Source organism: Gymnogyps californianus, chromosome 7 (genome assembly GCF_018139145.2).
Source record: "Gymnogyps californianus isolate 813 chromosome 7, ASM1813914v2, whole genome shotgun sequence".
In the NCBI taxonomy this organism is placed as follows: domain Eukaryota; kingdom Metazoa; phylum Chordata; class Aves; order Accipitriformes; family Cathartidae; genus Gymnogyps; species Gymnogyps californianus.
The window spans coordinates 14,902,573-14,922,176 of NC_059477.1; the positions used below are offsets into that span (position 1 = coordinate 14,902,573).

The window sequence follows — 19,604 nt, forward strand, 5'->3', positions numbered from 1 at the left end:
ATTCTCCTGCCCATCCCACCAAGGCAGGGAGGAGTGAGCAAGCAGCCACATGGTGCTTAGTTGCCAGCTGGGCTTAAAACACAACAACCAGAAAAATCTCTTAAAAGTATTTTTGCACACAGCTTTGCAGACAGTTCTGCATGCATTGTAAGATCATAATCACGATTGATTTGGTCTATGATTACGGAGAAGCCAATCCATTTTGCATAAAGTAGAAAGCTACTTAACATTATGATACTTCCAGCCACCGCTCTCATTTATTAAGTGCCCATTCTGAAAAAACTGTTCATGAGTAAGTTCTGCAGGGATCTGGCTTGCCATGTGGTTGGTGCTTCTTGGTTTCCTGCTGCCAAAATGCAATTAGACATCTCAAATACATCCAACGCTTTTTCAATGCCATCCTAGGATGTCATTGCTCCAGTTGCCACAGGATGGGATGAATCTTGGCTTCACTGAAGTCAACAGAAGACTTCACTGGCTCAAGACATCATACAGTTGTGAACAGCTGTTTAAATTATGACTGGCCTTCTTCATAGGAGCTGATTCCATAGCATTCTGTGGGGTTCTTTCCACAACAAATTATAGCAAATAGTTTCAAGTTAAATTCCACTTCAAGAATAAAGAAACTACAAAAATGCAAATTGAGTCTTTATTTTATTAAAACAAGATTTGTTCTGCTGAAGAATAAATTCCTAACTGCAAAACATAAACAAGGAACAAAACCTTTCCCTCTGGGCATGCTCAGACCTATGCTACTACAAAGTTTTCTGAAAAAGATTATCAGGAATGCTGTAATTCATAGTAGATAAATCATTAAAGACAAAAATTCTGGGATTTTAATTGCATTAGCAAGTGAGATACATTTCACTTTTCTTCTCTGTCCCCAAAACATCAACAAGTTGAAACACTGTTCTATTTCCAGAATAAGTATGAATTCAGATTAGTCCATTCTCAGGCAGAGTTACCCTAGGGGAAAGAGAAAGGAAGACAGCTAAAGAAATCAAGAATCATCATCCCACTCCTGTTTCACACTACTCAGTGAAGTAAGCAGACTCCCAAGCACAGGGGAACATATACCAGCTTGCCCTCTACACTTCAGATCAGGACACCATTCACTTCTGTTACCTGTCACTGACTTACTTCCAAAAAGAATATCCTGTCCTGTAATTTAGCTCTTCACAACATAAAAAAAAAAAAATCAAAATGCATGACTGAGGAAAAACATGGAAACCATAAATCTGAAATTAAATGAGCTGAAGATACAAAGAAAGAACATCCAGCAATAGCACTGGACAAGTTCGTAATACCACTATATTCTTACAAACTCACATTGTGTCAAAGACCACAGATAGTAGAGACAGAGAAGCAGATAAAAAAATTATAGCATCAAGCAAGAGTGTTGCAAAATACAACACCAATTACAAGAAGATGAAAACCACAAAAACACGTATTCTAATTTGGGCACAAATTTAGCATGAAACTTAAACATAACTTCAGATTAAGTCATAGTCTCATTATAAATACAACTAAATCTCTCATTTTATTGGAGTCCCAGAGAGGAGCACTTTCATACTACAATTACAAGAACATCGGATGCAAACTTGTCAGAAAGAACTAGAAAGCAAAAAGGGCTATCAGAAAAGGAACTAAAGAACTGCTCGGTGCAAGCGTCAGACATCTAAAGTTTTGGGGACTTGCTAGTCTATGTTTGGTTAGCACCTGGCACAGTAGGAGTCTGAGTCACACTCAAGGTTCACAATACAAGTAAATAATAAAAATCAAGCTGCTTAGAATGAGATTGTTTTAAAAGGTTGAATGAGTACTTTGTGGGGGAGAGACATTTTTAAATTATGAACTATATAAAAAACATAAGCATGAACTTGCAGAAGGTCAAAATTACATATGCATAGAAGAAATAATAACATTTTTCTCAACTATTAAAAAATATCCTGTATCTAACTGCTGCCAATTAGATTAAAAAAGCATGACTTTATCCCTCTTTAATCCAGTTACCTTTTCTTGCTTCTCTAGATTAAGACATGCAAACATACTGACAAACATCTTTGTTCACTAATTAAACTGTTAAAAACAACAACAACAACAAAAAAAAACACTCCCCCACCCCAAACCAACCAACTGTCCCATCAATTTCAGTGAGAAAGTATTTCAGCTTTGAAGTAGACTTCACAATCGTGTTTCAAAGTTTCAGCCATGCTGCTAATGAAACAACACGCTATTCAATAATAGCGGCAGAATCTGTATCATTTATCTAAAAGGGAAGTGTTTAACTAATTCCTCAAGACCCCAGAAAACTTCTCTTTTTTCCTTCATGCACACGATATTTTGAGTGTCTCTGCAAATTTATGTTTTGCACATATCTTCATTAATTCCCTTTCCAAAGCAGTTTCTACATTTACTTCTCATATCACAATCTCTCCTCTTTTTCCTAGCAGTCATTGAGCATGCACAGAAGAGGTTTCTAAACAGTCAGAAGTGAGGCACAGAATAACATTCAAGCTTACAGTAATCTTATTTTGACACTGTCAACCACAGAAATGTTTCCAGACTTGTACTCCAAGTCTTATTTTTTTAAAAAATTGTTACATTTCATACTTTTTTTTTAAAGGAAAATATATAGCTACTTACACTTTTATTTAAATACGATACATCTTTCTTTTTAAAAAATCCACCCTGACAAAGGGGTCTACTATTTACAAAAAAAAAAAAAAAAAAAAGACATTACAGGCTAAAAATATTAGTCATTCTAGAGTCCTCAAGATATTTTTATTACTCAAGGTTTCAAGGAAAAGTTGCGTGCTGGAGAAACACAAGCTTGCAATGAATGAGTATGGAGAACAGTATTTTTGGCTGTAAACAAATATGCACTAGTGATCTTAAAGTACAATGCGCATTAAACATTATTCACACACAAAACAATTCATGCTCTTCATGTGTACAATACTGTGAAAAATAGGATGGAAGAATTTAGATAGGAAAACATTCTTGTATCATAAAAATATGTTAAAATGGGACTTATCTATAGAGTTAATTTAAAGCTTTGCCTTAAAACAAACTTTATTTAAAAAATCTTCTTTTGCTTTATCTAAAAATTAGCCTTTCTATAAAAACCATTCCTTTAAAACTTTGCTTTAAAAAAATTAGCTTTATATTAGACAAAATATTAAATTATACAGGCACAATTAGTTAAGAGGGCTATAAGAACTCATATTACAACCCTTCATTTTCCAGTGACTTGCAATATGGTCATAAGATTCTGTGTCTACTGACAACCACAGGAAAATTCATCCATAGAAACCAACTTTTGTTTCAAAAATAAAATAAATATTAAAAAAATCAAAAATCTGTCAGACCATATTTGACTTGTAAGGGAACTCAGTTTCCAACTGGCTTAAGTACGTGCCTCTTTTACTTATCTTGCGAAATATGCACATACATTAAAAAAATCCCCAAAATATTTTTTGAACAAGTGGTTTATGATGACAGCTTTTATCTTTCCTTCAGATACTGTATATTACAATAAAACATTTCAAAGTCCACCTTTACCTCAATCCAAACCAGTGACCCTTGACACTTCAGAAAATGAATCAAGAATGATTTTGCTTTTTCAGGGGAAAACGCACAGATATGTTCAATGGCAGAGAGAGCAGGGTCTGGTCCTTTCTATGTTTTTCTTGCGTTCTGAAAGATGTATTGTACAACTATACAATTTACAAAGGCCTTTAAAGTAAGATAGATTATATAATATACCAAATTGCAGATTTACAAACCAGAGCCCTGACTGTGATGATATTTAACTATACGCTTAATACAAATGAACAATTAATCTTGGATTTTAAAGCATAGAAACATCTGCAAGACTGGGGTTTATGTCTCCTAAACACATTAAATAAGCTGTCATCATAATAATTATTGGAAAAAAAAAAAAGAAAAAACTAAACCACAACAATACAATATTTTTTGCCATAAAATCACAGTAGTTAGAGTATCAGTGGCCAAACATGAATCACTATGGAATATAATTTTAATTCAACTAAATATTTTTAAACAGATATTTGAACTCTAATACATTTAGATGGATGCTGCTTTAGGTTTATTTAAATATTTTACTGAAAGTTTAAAAAGAAAGTTTCAACTATAGTACATAAAAATGTAACCAACAGTACACCCAATTAAAATAAAAAAAGCACAGAAAGTCAAATTTAAGGTTGAAATTCTAGAACAACTCACTGCTCTTTGTTTGTATTATAACTTTTCCATCCCCCCACTAAGGAATGTGAAATTCACCTATAAACTTAATCAATAAGCTATTTAAAAAGAAAAACAAACAAACAAAAAAACCCAGCCCAAACCCTAAGCCTGTATTTCTTTTGGAATTTGAGATTTCACTTTAGCCACCACCATTTGAACAGTGCCCTAAGAGAGACGAATTTCCTTACCAGCATGGTCCATTATTGCTTGATGAGAGCCCACAGTGACTTTTTGTCCAAAATAACTGCTTTGGACATGGTTTCAGGGAAAAAAGTCAATATAAAAACATGTACAATTATATTTCATTTCAAGAAAGCACTGAATTGATCTGAATTGTATCATACTGTATTAATTTTAATGCCACTCCATAGGCAAGTATATATTACGTGTTGAAGGAGGTGTGCATATACACAAACACAAAATACATACACAGAATTCAGCCCAGATTAATGTATCTTCATTTAATTTCTAGCATAACAACCGAGTCATTTTTTGCACTTTAGAATTATGTGGAAAAATTAGAATAGGCACAATTAATTAATACAGCTTCTAATTTACCTTATTATAGTGCACTATTACGCACTGATAATGCCATAAAACCAATATGATACTATTCAAGCTCATTTTTCTGATGTAGAGTTGCAGTCTAGTAAATAGGATTCTAAGTGCTTTTTAACTCAAATGCACAACTTCTGTAGCTTTACACAGTAGAACAGTGCAATACATTATGTCCCCATATTCCAGGAACAAGAACTGAGTTTACAGTTGTACTTGTTTCACATTAGACTGGCTTTGCACTTTCTGCAGCTCAAGCACTTCAACTGCTTCATCTGTGACCTCCTTTTGTTCCCTTTCCTTTTCCTCAATCTTTTTCCAGGTGCTGGCTATAAAAAAAAGTTCTTTTGGTAGCTAGCTCTCACCTGGTAGAACAAGACAGTTTCGAAGTAATGGTACAGCAGAAGTTCTTCTAGAGGATTGGTTCACAGTGCTAGGGTGACCCCGATCTCCACTTACTTCCCAGTTCCTGACTTTGGAAGAAGCTCGCTCTGGCTTCTTGGGAAAAGATTCTGATGTGACTTTCTGCCTCTTTTCAGGAATTCCTGTGACAACTGTTGAGTTCAGAAAGGTCCTTTTTGGTTTCCTCCTCACCTTTAGTTTTTTAGCATCAGGCTTTTCTTTCTTAAGGTGCTTTCCCACTGTAGTTTTCCTTGTCTGGCACCTATGGATGGAGAAAGCAGATGATTTTTGGGCACGAGGACGAAGTTTCCTTCTCATCCCCTCTTTTTGCTGTTTTTTAGTTCTGGAAGTTTGTTTGCCTGTGGTTACTCTGTTTCCTCTCCTCTCAGCAGTGCATCTGACAGACATAGGTCCTGCAGCCTTTCTGGAAAAAACTGATTCTTTATTAGTGCCTTCTTTTCTCTTCCATATTGCCTTTGGATTCTCCTTCTCTAACCGCTCACTCCTGATGGAGGTCAGAGTAGTTTTGGTAACTCTACTGTTAAATGGAGTTAATCTACCATCTCCTTCTACCGCAGACTGATGAGAGTTCAAAGGTGAAATGATCAGGTGTTTAAAAGAGTTCTCAGAGTGACCAGATACTAGACAATCTGTTCTTTCTGTGGAAACAGAAGATCCACCTGCCTTTTGACTTGAGGCTGCATCATTCCCTTTACCTGGATCTGGCAGGAAAGATGCTGAAGATGAACTATAGAAGTCTGACCAATTCAGTGACTTTGATGGTGTGCTTTCTCTCTGTGCATCGGCTAGTTTCCTCATGTTTGCATCAAAGCTGAGACTTCTGAAAAGCTGTCGAACGTGGGAGGGCTTTTTGGCCTTTTCTCCAACTGTACTCTTCGGAGGAGTTTTCAGAATTCGATTTGTCAGTGGGTCATAATATTTAAAAGAACACTGTTTGTATTTATACCTTACAGAGTCCTTGCTATCTGTGGAGTTACGATTTTTCCTCATTTTGGGAATATCTATAGGTTTACCTTTACACTGTTTTATCTCTGGGCACGAAAGTACATACACCACTGTCTTGGGCTGTACAGGACTCATAATCTTGCTATAGGACTCGGGAAGTTTAAGGGCACATAGTCTAGTTTTCATGTTTGGAGTTTTTTCATTCTCTGGCCACACGATGCTTGCTTTCTGATCAGCTGGATCAGATTCCCTTCTAGACAATTTTCTTTTTGCTACAGGATAGTTCAATAGACTTGTTTGGGTACCATGGCTGACTTTAACCACCTGGCATCTTGAAGCCAGGCGCCACGTCCTTTTCCTAGGCATTTTAAGAATTTGTGGGTTGCATAGTGTATCTGAGGCTAAAGATGGGTTATCAAAACCAGAGCCACCACTTAAAGCATCATTAAATTCTGGCAATGCTTTAACTGATGCACTTTCTGTTCTATTACCCTCAACAATATTGTTCTTTTTTTCATCCTTCTGCTTTTTTTTCTTCTTTCTCTTCCCTGTACAGTTGGCTGACAATTCACTGTCAAAGTAGCAGCGAAAACGGCCTTCCCTGAAATCACGCACAAGTTCTTCAATTTTTATATCATCTTCATACATTATTTGAGACCAAGTCTTTCCCACAAAGGAAGGAGGCACATGAGGCAGAGCTGGAAGAACTGGTTCTTCGGTATGAACGACGACATCCTGTTTCACTGCTTCTATTTTCCCCACTGACTCACCTTTTAAAACAGAAGAAAGCTGTGTTCCATAGTCTTTATCCTGCAAACTTATTTGGACCTCTTTCAGGAATTCTATATCTTTTATAGCTGCCTTGGGTAAGTCTGTTCCTGCCTGAATAGGTGCATCACAGTCAAAACTCATTTCAGAACCCTCTAAATGAGTATGGTCCAGAAGTGATGAAAAAGTTAAACAGGGATTATTCTCTTTGAAATAAATTTCTTCAGCTGTAGTTCCATGGCAGTATTTCAAAATAACATCTTCAATAGTTTCATCCACTGAACTTTCATCACCTCTGTTCATCTTCACGTTTTTGCATCTTGCTAGTTGTGGGGATGTCCCAAGACCTAGGGAGCTGCTGATACCCACAGTATCCCTGAGATGGAAATCAGACACCAAAGTTTCATCCTGAGTTCGTAAACCATCTCGTTTTGAGAGAGATTGACCTGAGGTAATACATAAAGAATTGCTGTGGCTGCACATAGGATTCTGATGAGAAACTGAAGGGCGTTTTGGGTGAACCGGTGCTGGAGCAGGATTCAAGCATGGGTTCAATAACACATCACTACTGCATACCTCCATTCCTGTTTTATCACATCCGCTATGCAGAATCAGATTTGATGCTGCCAAATTCCTAACATTTTTTCCTGTTTTAGGATTAACAGAAGAACTATGGATTAAAGGACTGACAGAAAAACGCTGAGGTACTGGGCTCACAGCTGTAAACTGGCCTTCATAGCTATGATTTGCAATTTGAGCATCTTTCAGGGTATCCCTTTTCTCATTGCTACAAATGCCTATACACTGCTGGGATATTTTTATAACACGTTCCTGCTGTCTTTCTAGTTTTTGAATAAATGCTTGTGTTACAGAAGTTTTCTTTGTCCCCTCACGAGACAGGCATGGAGCAGAAGAGCATATTTCACCAACGGACTCCTGGTCTTTGTTGGAAATCTCCTGTCTGTCTTTGTTCCTCTTCTTCTCCATCTCTTCTGGGGACCAGCAAGCAATCCTAGCAGCCTCTGGAGTGACGGGGAGTGGTATGTCATCATAGGTTGGTCTAAAGGGAAGGGAAAAAAACCACCTTTTATAAATACTGTAAATATGCTTAAGATTTTTCAAACGATAGTGGTTTTTGTTTTTTTTTTTTTTTAAAGAGTAATTACCTAGAGTGCATCACATCTAATGAACAAACTCAAGTTACCAGCTCTGCTATTTTAGCAGAGATATTCCATTTTAAAAAAGGCCGGAGGGGGAACGGGGAATGTTCCAGAAAGCTAAAGACAACAATTCGGGCATTAGTTGGTTACCCTCTTCATGCAACCACCCATTAAGAATGGCCAAACACACATTACAATCATTTTATAAATACAGCAAAGCAAGAAAAAGTAAAGATATTTCCTTTGTTTGAAGTTGTGAGCTTATAAAGAGGTTATTTCACTGGTAAAACTATCATTAATTAATATTGAGCTTTTGTACAGAAATGGAACATTATAATATGGCACAGTATAAAAATACTATTGAGTATAAATGTCCCTTTCCCTACAAAATATGGCTGCCTGATAGGAACTCTGCACATGTTGCCAAGGAATTCCACGCTTACTGTTTTTCACAGACATACCACAGCTTCTGACTCACTTCTATAAGAAGCCAAGTTACGATCGTTCAGCCTCACTGTGACAACAGCAGATTTTTAGATATACTGTAACTGGCAGTTCTGTCTTTAGGACTGCCTCTAATACAAGTGCTTGTGTCTTGCAGAAATAACAGAACAGACAGATATGGACTACTACTCTTATGCAACACAGGAACCCACAAGGCTTCAATGTGTAACAGCTGGGCAAATCCAATGAAAATAATTTTTAAAAAAGTAAATATAACTGAAGAGAGACTATTATGTTTCATTTGAAAGTTATAACCAGACCTTGCAAGACCCAAATGGACGCTTACTTTAATACATCGCAGACAGCCATGCACCTCTTCTGGTGCATTCATCTGCTAACATAAGTATTGCGAATAAATTTTATTGTACAGTAATTTCCTTGGTTGTAAACATTCAGCTTCCACATTTATTGAAAGTTAAAAATCAATCAGGAGCCAATAGAATTAGCAATGCTTAATAGTCAACATGTGCAGAAGTCCTTGAAGGACTCAAACATTAGTTATTAATAAAGCCAGCTGATACCAAGCAAACTTGTAGCAAGTATTTCTAAATAGCTACTTCACACTGAAAAACAATCACAAGAGAACTTATCTGAATATAGCTATGTCTCAGCCTTTTACTGAGAGATGACAGATAAAAGAAGAATTCTCAGCTTGGAAGAACTGTTTTATAGTTGAAAAAAAATGATAGGTTTGGCCAATGTTTCAAAGAAAAATTTTATTTAAAACTGACATTTGAACTCTACAGAGTTAACAAGATTTAGTCCAGAAAAGCATACTTCATAGGATCACCACCAAAACAAATGAACAAAACTCCCCAACCCCCCCCGACCAATAACTCATACTTGAAAGCACCTACTTCAAACCTCAGGATAGGGCTCAGTGATAGGGCTCGTGATCCACCATTAGATTTTGTTCTCGCTCTCTCTGAGCCACTAACAACTAAGAAAACAGTTTTCCAGCCAGCTACATATTCATTTCATCACCATTTAATCTCCAACCACATTTTCCTTAGCTTGCTTATAAACCTCATACAAGAACATGCCAAAAGCTGGGCTTTTGAGAGATGGCATGATAGATGCGACATGACAGATGGCACCAAGATGGATGATTCTCCTCTATTCACAAGGTCTGTTATCCTGTCAAAGAAGGAAATTAGGATGACCTAATGTGATTTTTCTTGACTAAATCAGCAATAACCATTACTCATCACTTCATTGTCTTCTAGATTCTTACAAACAGTTTGGTTATTCAGTTCTCAGGGAAATACTGTAATTCAAGCAAAGAAGTCTGTAAGCAGATCCTCTCTCTGCCCCTACTGATAATTGACAATCACTACATTTGTTTTTTTCCCAGTCCTTCTGAAACATCACACATTCTCCGTGGCCTCTCAAAAATAATTACTAACAGCTCCCAGACTGCTTCACAGAGTACTAAGTATCATGAGTGCTGAAAACCCTATTTACTGAGGTCATGTGAGGAGAACTACAGAGCCACTAAGTCATAAACAAAACAACTTTTTTTATGCACAATAGCATGGAAATGAAAGTTATCAGAAGACCAAGACCTACAAGGTATTTCACAGTGCAGGGACTGAAGCACCGTCCATCAAACAAACAAACAAAGCCTTCCAAGGAAACACAAGGGCAGTCACATGAACATCCTGTAGATCAAAGTCCCCTCCAATCATTGCAACTCATAATAAAAATCACACTGGCTACATAAAAAGTGATAAAGCACTGCATGCTATTTATAACGAAGTAACTTATATTTTACTTTGGGTATTAGCATATTATTCTTCATTCACTAAAGTGACGTACATATCAAATGTTGACTGCCAATACTTGATCTGAACTAGTGGTGCAAGTTGTATTAACTCACACCCCAAAAAAAGATGTTTGTTATTACAGACTCACTACCTATGGCTCCATAGGTAAAGTTGAGTCCAGGTTTTTCTTGAGTCCAAACACTAAATGCTGAAAAATTCACGTTGCAAAATTTTACCATTGCTTAAAGTAAACAAAGGCCCAGGATAGTGTTCCGGGTGGTGACACAGGGCACAGGATATGTTTCCAGCCATCCAGCAGTTGCTTCCACCACCGTAAGCACATGGCGCTTGCCTTGGTGGGTTTGTGGGAGTGTGATATAGTCAGTCTGCCAAGCCTCCCCATATTTGTATTTCGGCCATCGTCCTCCATACCGAAGAGGCTTTAACTGCTTGGCTTGCTTAATTGCTGTGCATGTTTCACATTCATGGACAACGTGTGCGATAGCATCCACAGTCAGGTCCACCCCTCGATCACGAGCCCATCTATATGTTGCATCTCTCCCCTGAGGGCCTGAGGTGTCATGGGCCCACCGAGCTGTAAATAATTCACCCTTATGCTGCCAATCCAGATCTACCTGAGCCACTTCAATTCTAGCAGCCTTGTCTACCTGTTGATTGTTTTGATTTTCTTCAGTGGCCCGACTCTTAGGTACACAAGCATCTATATAACGTACTTTCACAACCAGGTTCTCTAGCCAGGCAGCAATATCTTGCCACAATGTGGCAGCCCAGATGGGTTTACCTCTGTGTTGCCAGTTACTCTGCTTCCATTGCTGCAACCAAGAGGTTAGAAGATAAAGGCCACCATGCCTATCTAACTTATTATAATTTTACATAGTCTTCAAAAGCATGTACACATTCCCATATCTGTAAAAATGGTGTGTGGGGAGAGTGTGTGTCTGTGGAGGAGTGAAGTATGTGTGAATGCATATACCCTTACATATTGTAATAATACACAATTTAAGTGAAAGTAAGGAAACTAAAGTGGTAGCTGTCATGGCTCATGCACACCAGAAGTGGGAATCTTGCAGAAGACATGGCTGTCTTGGTCAAAGGAAACAAGGGTGTTTACTGTAAAGGATGTTTAACTGATACCTGCCACAGACCTTAATTTTATTCCTGGTAATGCTTATGGAAAACAATCACAGGCTGAAAGTCTGAAGAAAAAAATGTCACAACAAAACTTTTCTGTAATAGATAATTACAGTTACAAAAGACTGGAAGGTGGTAAATACATTGCTAATGTTTAAAAACATAATGAAGTTATAGGTGGCAATACAAAAAGTTTCATAGCAACTAAAAGCTTTTAGAGTTGTACCTGGCAAGTTAGTTCAAGTAACAACAATTAAAGTAGAATAAAATAGCTGGAAAACTATAAGATCTAGCCACCATCAAGGTTTTTCGAAACGAAAAGTTGCATCTCGCTGATCTCTGAACCATGACAGTGGTAAAGGAGCAAATAAAGAAGAAAACATTTACTACTTTGATATGCAAAAGGCTTTAATTAAGGTCCCTGTGAGTCTATTAAAAAGCTAAATAATCATTGGGGGAGGAAAAAAAAAACCCAGTCAAACACCAAGAACTGGTTGCTAATATCAAATAGGAGGGTTGAACAATCACTCATCATCACAACAAAAGATCGGAAGTAGACTGCCTTCCAGTTCAGGCTAAGTTTTATGACTTACTGTCCCCTTTCAAAATTTTTGAAGAGTGAAGTATTAAAATCTTCAGATGACAAGGAAATGCTAAAAGGATCGTCTGAATACTTTAAATAAAGGAACACAATAGGGATGTTCAGTCAAATTTTGATAAACAAGGGACAAAACTTACAACACACTTTGCATGACCCTAACAAGCCACATCGATTCATCAACAGTGGTATACAACTCCTCTCTGCTCAAGATGCATTACTTTAAAAGAAAATTAATAACATTTTATGACACAATCTGCAATATTCCTTGTGGTACTCTGAAAAGATAACATTTTTCTTAAAGGTGTATCATCTTTCAGAATACTGTGGAATTCTGGTTATCCAAGAAAAGGGGATAGAATTCATCAGAGTACAGATAAGGGTTATAGGACTGACTAAGCAAAAGGAGAAACCTCATATAATGAAACATTTAAAAAAAAAGAGGATTATTTCTATTATCATATGAATGCAATGTAATCAAATACATCAGATGATCAAACAATGCCTGTCAGCTGAACTGCTGTGCCTTACTGCTGCATGCATTCTTGTCCACCTAAGCTATGAGATAAAGCACCTTTGTTTGAACTTCAAAATCTCACAGATCAGAATTAGACCTAAAGGGAAGGCCAAAGACAGTAGAAGCAATCTTTTAACTTTCTCACTTCAGAGTTCTTCCACCTTTGCGTGAAACACCTGGCATCTGGATACTGCTGGAAGACTGAATATAAGACTAAATGGATTTTGGTATGGATAAACCACAGCAAATTCCTAGGCTTCTAGCTCGCTTAACAGCCTATATCCAATTTTCAAAAATTACTTGTAAGCAAATGTCTCTGGGGTGGAGGGAACAGAACTACAGTTCTATACACTTAGGAACTTCTGACAGTTTTGCTACAAATTACCCCCAAAAGCAGAGTGAAGATTTACTCTCTTAAATGCTCAACATTATTTCTTTACGTAAAAAACTTCTACACCAAGGGTTTGGAGGAAGGAATGATTTGTTGGTTTGTGTTTTTTTTTACTGGGGGGAGGGGCAGAACTCCAATATCCTTTGAAATTCAGTATAAGGCAAAGCTCTGATGAATTTTTTCCTTTTTCCACATCACTACTAGGTATACTGGTTCTGCAAAACAAATCAAGTCTCACAAATATTTCTACAATCCTTTTAAATGACACTCTTAAGATCCCTTGTATGAATTCAGCTAAATAGTAAAAACAGGTATTTAAGAACTGAGTGAAACTGTGTATCAATCCACATGTTTTTATGTGAGAAAGAAGAGAATCCAATTCCTACCTCAGATGCCAGTTAAGAACGTGACTTTTTTTTCCAGTCATTTTTCAGAGCAGGATTGCAACATAAATCTATTCACACTTTCTTCTCCATCTTTGCTTTTCTTCCTCCAAACTCTGTCTTGATTTGGGATTACTCCTCCCCCTTCTCCCTCCAACTTCATCTAGATTTTGTACATTATTTTTCCTCATTCCATTCCTTTTTCCAACAACTTAGAGTAACACGGGTAGCTTGTTTTTCCTAGTTAATAGGTTTCGTTCACCAAAGGAATAACCTTGTATTAGTGACACCTCAAGAGAGGGCTTTTTTCATTTGGGTGTTGCCTTAAAGTGAATGCTATATTTTCTCCATGGCAAAAAATTGTGGATGTTCTTAAGCTAGAAGGATTAAATTTATTTATTTAAGATGGAAGGATTAATTTATTTACTTGTAGTGATGTGTACATGTCCTGAGCTAATTTGTCATAGACATGCCTATTAGCTTGTTCTGTCACATCCCTGATAATATCAATATGACTGCCTTCAGACAAAATACCATTCTACTTGTTTGTCAGATCTATAGCAGAGTTGTATATCAAGATACCCTTGGGACTGGGATCAGACTGGAATTTTTGTCTGCCTTGCAGAACATAACAAATGAAGAATGAGATTTAATTGATTTCCCTTCATCCACAGAGAAAAACTTACACACTGACCCTCTTATCACTCAAACATGCACATGATAAATAAAGAGAATACTTTTCAAAATCTGAGCATTAATGAATTGGCCAATTAATGTAATTCATGTAAGTATTAACTGAATGTGGGAACTGCAAGGATAATGAAAAAATAAACATATAAATATTCACCTGACATTATCCACAAACAACAAACCAAAATTATGAACTCTTTCAAAACATACCATAAAATATACTGCTGAATATATATATATGTAAAGCACAGAATTGTAAGAATAATATATATATAAAGCCCAAATTATAAGAAATTGTAAATGCATGTCAGACTGTACAGTCTGCCATTATACCCACTGACCCATATATTCCTTCTTTTTTCAGGTCTTCACATTTAATTGCTATCAAAAGTGTTGTATCAAATCCTTAAGTAGTGAAACAAAGTTTAAAAGTGCAGAGACAACACAAAAGCGATATACTTGGACATTGTTTATATAAATACACTCCGTTCTAAATTGTCTTCAATGTGAAAGTTTCACCTCAAATGGGCAAAATTTACTGCTCAGCAGTGGAACAGAAATAAGAACTCGTAATACATGCATTCTACCAACACATATTTAAAAAAAAAATAACAAAACAGCTTCATTATACCTGTTGTCATGGTATCTGTGGGGATGATGCTGTAAAACATCTTGCAGGAAACGCTCCATCAAGCTACTGGTACCCATACGATTCCTACAGTAAGTGGTAAAATGTCTGTGCTGGGAGCTGAAAACATGCTGGTGAAAGATAAAACAGATGACTAGTTTAATACCACTGTTAACACACTGGCCTGTTCCTAAAAATTACTTCCCAGGTTAAACATTACACTGTTGCTATGAAAATATTTAAATAAAAAGAAAAATCTTCAGCCTTTTCTACTTTAAGGCCTTGATTCAGTGAGATTTTTAAGCATGCTTAGGGAGTCTCAAATAACACTAAAATGTATTGAAACATCTTTCTGAGTTGGAACCTAAATTACCAGCTCTGGCAGCTGCTCACAAACCTCTTGTAACTAGTACAAATACTCTCACAAATATCACAGCCGCTCACAAGTCTCTTGTAACTAGCACAAATACTCTAAATGTATCTATAAACAATTATTAAAATATTCTTGAACTTCATATGGGTAAACATCCTATAATTCACACGAATTAAGGAAAATTTTCATATGCATAGAAGATTAAATAGGCTTCTACTTTCTAATTAAAAAAGTCTAAAAGACAGGAGACTGACAGAGTTAAAGAACAGAAAAGAAAATAGTTGATCAAATGTCTTCAGCCTCATTATCTAACATATTAATCCTAATACTTTACAATATATAGAGATCTCAAGATTAAAGCCACAGAAATAAACCTAACGGATGCAATGCACAGCAGTGTGCCACTTCAGAAAAGCAGACTGCAGTAGCCATGCCACTCCACCAGCATCTTTTCCACAGGTAACAGATAAGAAGGGTATCTTCTTCTCAGTGCATACATTGTGCAATTCACAAATTGATTATTTTTCATTCAGTATTGGTTGTTCAGTGTAGAGACTGATACTTTATAAGCTGATAAAGCCTTTTGGTACTCCTTGCTATCTGTTGCTGAATCAGAAGCCTTCTCACCTGTTCCAGATTACTGTAGTGTACATGGCAACAGTTGCAGTATCCTTGTCTATTTTGCACAGTGGATGCTCCAGGCCGAGGATGTTCTTGCCCTCTTGTGTGTAAACTGAAAGAAGCAGGTAATATTACCAAGACATGTTGGGTTGTTTAATTCATATTTAGAATTTCCATGTTAAGAACATCTATCTTACTGTAGAGCTGGAACAAATCTGCAAGATAAATGTTTCTATTTCAGAATTGTAATGGCAAGTAGGACTACATATTTTAAGGTACTCCCAAGCAAATTTCACTAAAGAAAGTTTTTCTTAAATGCAGAACAAAGGATAACAGGTTGAAGGCACAGCTAACACAAATGCTAATTTCACTTGGCTGAAATCTGAAGAGAACTGTCTCTCCAGAAAAAGGCAGAGTCATCTTTTCATTCTTCTGTTTTTCAGTATTTTGAAATTAAAAAAAAAAAACAAACCGAAGAAAAAGAAATCTTGACACCCACCCATTAGTTTTGGGCACTACAGTGTGCCTTCCCCACAGTTTTTAATAGTATGTGGGTACAAGATAAAAAGGACCTCCATCATACACTTGATCTATATTGCATCACTGTCATCCATTACACAAGATAACAAATAAGGTTGAAAAACAGATTCTTCCTGTTTTACTTGGTGTAAGCAGTAAGCTAGATGCCAGTTAGATCATCACCTAACTTACCTGCTATTGCTGTCCTGTTGTAAAGAGCCTTCAACACCATGTCTTTCGAATCCTATAGGAAAAAAAAAAAACAAAACAGAATATTAAAGAGATGGAATAGAGTTTTACCTGCAATTAGTTACTTCTCTTACATTGCATTTGTCAAAACTACTATTTTAAAGGAAGATAAAAAGTTCAGTAAGTTCAAGAAAGCATGCAGAGAGAGATCCTTTTGTCCTCAAGTTCCTCTAAGAGCTTCATAAAATAAGCTTTACTCTTTCATGATTGAGGTGAGTGGGAATTTTTCTACTGATTTGTCTGGGATCAAGACTAGGCAATCTACATTTATACTGCTACATCTGTGATCACTGAGATAAAGTGTAGCATGTGTTAAACAGGACAAGAAAATTACACCTACATGGAAACTCTGTGGATGATTCAGAAGTCACTTCTTCCATCTAAGTTCCATAATGACATTTAGGAAATCAAAGTATGCAATTGAAACTACAAGGTGAACTAATGCTTCTACTGTGTCCTGGTTTCGGCTGGGATAGAGCTAATTTTCTTCTTAGTAGCATGTACGGTGCTGTGTTTTGGATTTTGTGTGAGAATAATGTTGATAATACACTGAGGTTTTAGTTGTTGCTAAGTAGTGCTTATCCTAAGTTAAGGATTTTCAGTTTCCCATGCTCTGCCAGCAAGCAGGTGTACAAGAAGGTGGGAGGCAGCATAGCCAGGACAGCTGACCCGAACTAGCCAAAGCGGTATTCCATACCATAGAACATCATGCCCACTGTATAAATGGGGTGGGGCAGGGGGAGTTGGCCAGGAGGGGTGGATCGCTGCTCTGCAATCAGTCAGCAGGTGGTGAGCACTTGCATTGTGCATGACTGTTTGGTTTTTCCGCCTTTTTTTCCCCTCTTCTTTTTTTTGTTATATTCCTTTTCATTACTATTATTATTATATTTCATTATTATTATTGTTGTTAGTATTATATTTTACCTTAGTTATAAAACCATTCTTATCTCAACCCATGAGTTTCACCTTTTTCCCCGATGCTCCTCCCCATCCCACTGGGAGCCGGGCGGGGGGGAGAGTGAGGGAGCAGCTGCATGGTGCTTAGCTGCTGGCTGGGACTAAACCACGACATACTGTTAATCATTACATTAAAAGAATAACTGCAACAAAAACATCTGCTTTAAACTTCTCACCTTGTGCTGAAGAAGCAGAAGCTTCATCAGATGGTTTGATTCTGTCAAACATCTGTAAGCAAAAAATAAAATAACTGAGAATAAAAAACAAAAAAATCCCACAGTAAAGCCCATCCTCAAGTTCATCCTTCAGTCCAAGCTCCAAGCTGTTCAGAAGCACTATATTGTTTCAGCTATAGGCCAAGACTTGACTTAAATGAAGCTGCATTGTAAAAATAAATTTCTGCTTTACTAGGTTACCCTAATATTATATTTAATGCATGTTAGCTTTGATAGAAGGGGCTAATTTCTGATCTAATTAATGAAGTCAAATCCTATACTTATGAATACAGCTTAGACTCTGTTAGGTTATTAAGCAATAGCCTTGTCAAATTCATTTAATTACTTAATTTCCTAAGTTGCCTTTACAATAAAGATGAAAAATGTATGCTAATAAAAACCATACAAGACCTAGATCACACAAAATAATTATCCAGGCTGGAAAAGTAATCCTTACTGCTCAAAAGACCTGCAAACCAATATTGAATCCCACAATTTTTAATTAAAATATGACTGCAGCAACACGCAGTTACATGCTTTAGGGTGCCCAAACACAAAGGGCTTCCAATTTTCACACAGTCCTTTTACATTATGGAATGCAAGCATAAAATCAGCTTCTAGTACAAACCTTAGAGTCATCAACCTTCTTCATCCACCAAAGCTGACTCCAGACTAGCAAACAATAAATGTCGAACAGGAGGCCATTTGCAGTGCAGGACACTTATCTTTTCTCATCCCATCTGGCAACAATGAAGTTAAAGAGCCTTTTAAAATAGAGTTAATAATGCATGTTTTCCATGCCCTAAGGCATGTAAATTTTTCTGTACCACTTTGCAAATACATCAGTCGATAAAATGGATAAATCCCTTTTTGAAGTCTGTAGTACATCCTTCTTTTTTATTATGGAAGTTGTTTTGACAGTCTTTCCTACATAAATGTTAACCGTTCCTTCTGGAATAACTTTGTTCCTTCTTTCTTCCTCATAGTACCTATGTATTAAATATCGTTGTTTTGGATGCTAGCACTCATGAAATTAAGTATACTTCTACAGTAACAGAAAACAAATTCCTCAATATTAACCAAATGGAAATTAATCTATTTCGAGCATCATTCATGAACCTGCTCAGAAAAACAATGTTTTATTTTGCTTATGTTACATAAACTAGTTAGATATTGTAATAATACATTAACTGGAAATTTCACAGTAGGTTGAATGTTCAAAGCATTTTATAAATGAATCATTATATACTCAATGAAGTATTATCATTAGCATTACAGACAGGAAAACAGAAAGGCCACAATAATTTGCACAATCACTGTTACCAGCGTCACAATGAAAGTACTACATCCTGTCTCAAAACTCAGGACTTCGCAATTCTTAGATCTGCCCTTGGCTTACCATTTATGTAATTGTGGGATGACAAACGTAAAGTTTCAAATCAACCACTTTTATTTTTTATCCTTTATAAACTGTTTTTACAAGAATCATTCCTTCCCTTCTCCTTTCCTATTCTCATATATGTAGAAAGGATGCTACTACATGAGGCTACATACCATCAGGCTTGACAGATGTGTGGTTTGTTGTTTGTTTTCTTTAAACTTGTTTTGCTCTTTCCCCAACTATGCACTGCTCACTATAAAATAGCAGGGCTGTTATAGCAGTTATGGTCAGAAGGAATATCTTAATATCTCAACTCAAAACCAAACCAAAACAAAACGCCAACAAACCATCCAACCAAAACACCAGACTCATTCTCCTTCCCATAGTGTATCAATTCATGTAATAATATTAAAAAAACCCCACGAAACAAAAAACCCAGCTGTTCTTATAAACCTTCTTATTAGGCAACTGAGAAAAGCTTTCTTGATAGATCAACTGATCTCAGTCACCCTGTTCAGTATCCTATACACAGCTGGGATC

At 36.6% G+C, this 19,604-nt stretch overlaps 1 protein-coding gene across 1 annotated transcript; it reads right to left on the minus strand.

The window, feature by feature from the left end:
- Positions 1-4,176: 4,176 nt before the first annotated feature.
- On the minus strand, positions 4,177-19,302 carry ZDBF2 (zinc finger DBF-type containing 2). The gene is made up of 7 exons (XM_050899887.1): positions 19,238-19,302; positions 18,312-18,423; positions 17,645-17,696; positions 16,455-16,506; positions 15,750-15,855; positions 14,753-14,880; positions 4,177-8,020 (listed from the first exon to the last, which is right to left on the minus strand). The coding sequence occupies exons 2-7, from the start codon at positions 18,333-18,335 to the stop codon at positions 5,179-5,181; spliced, it is 3,204 nt and encodes a 1,067-aa protein (XP_050755844.1). The 5' UTR covers positions 18,336-18,423; positions 19,238-19,302; the 3' UTR covers positions 4,177-5,178.
- Positions 19,303-19,604: the final 302 nt, after the last annotated feature.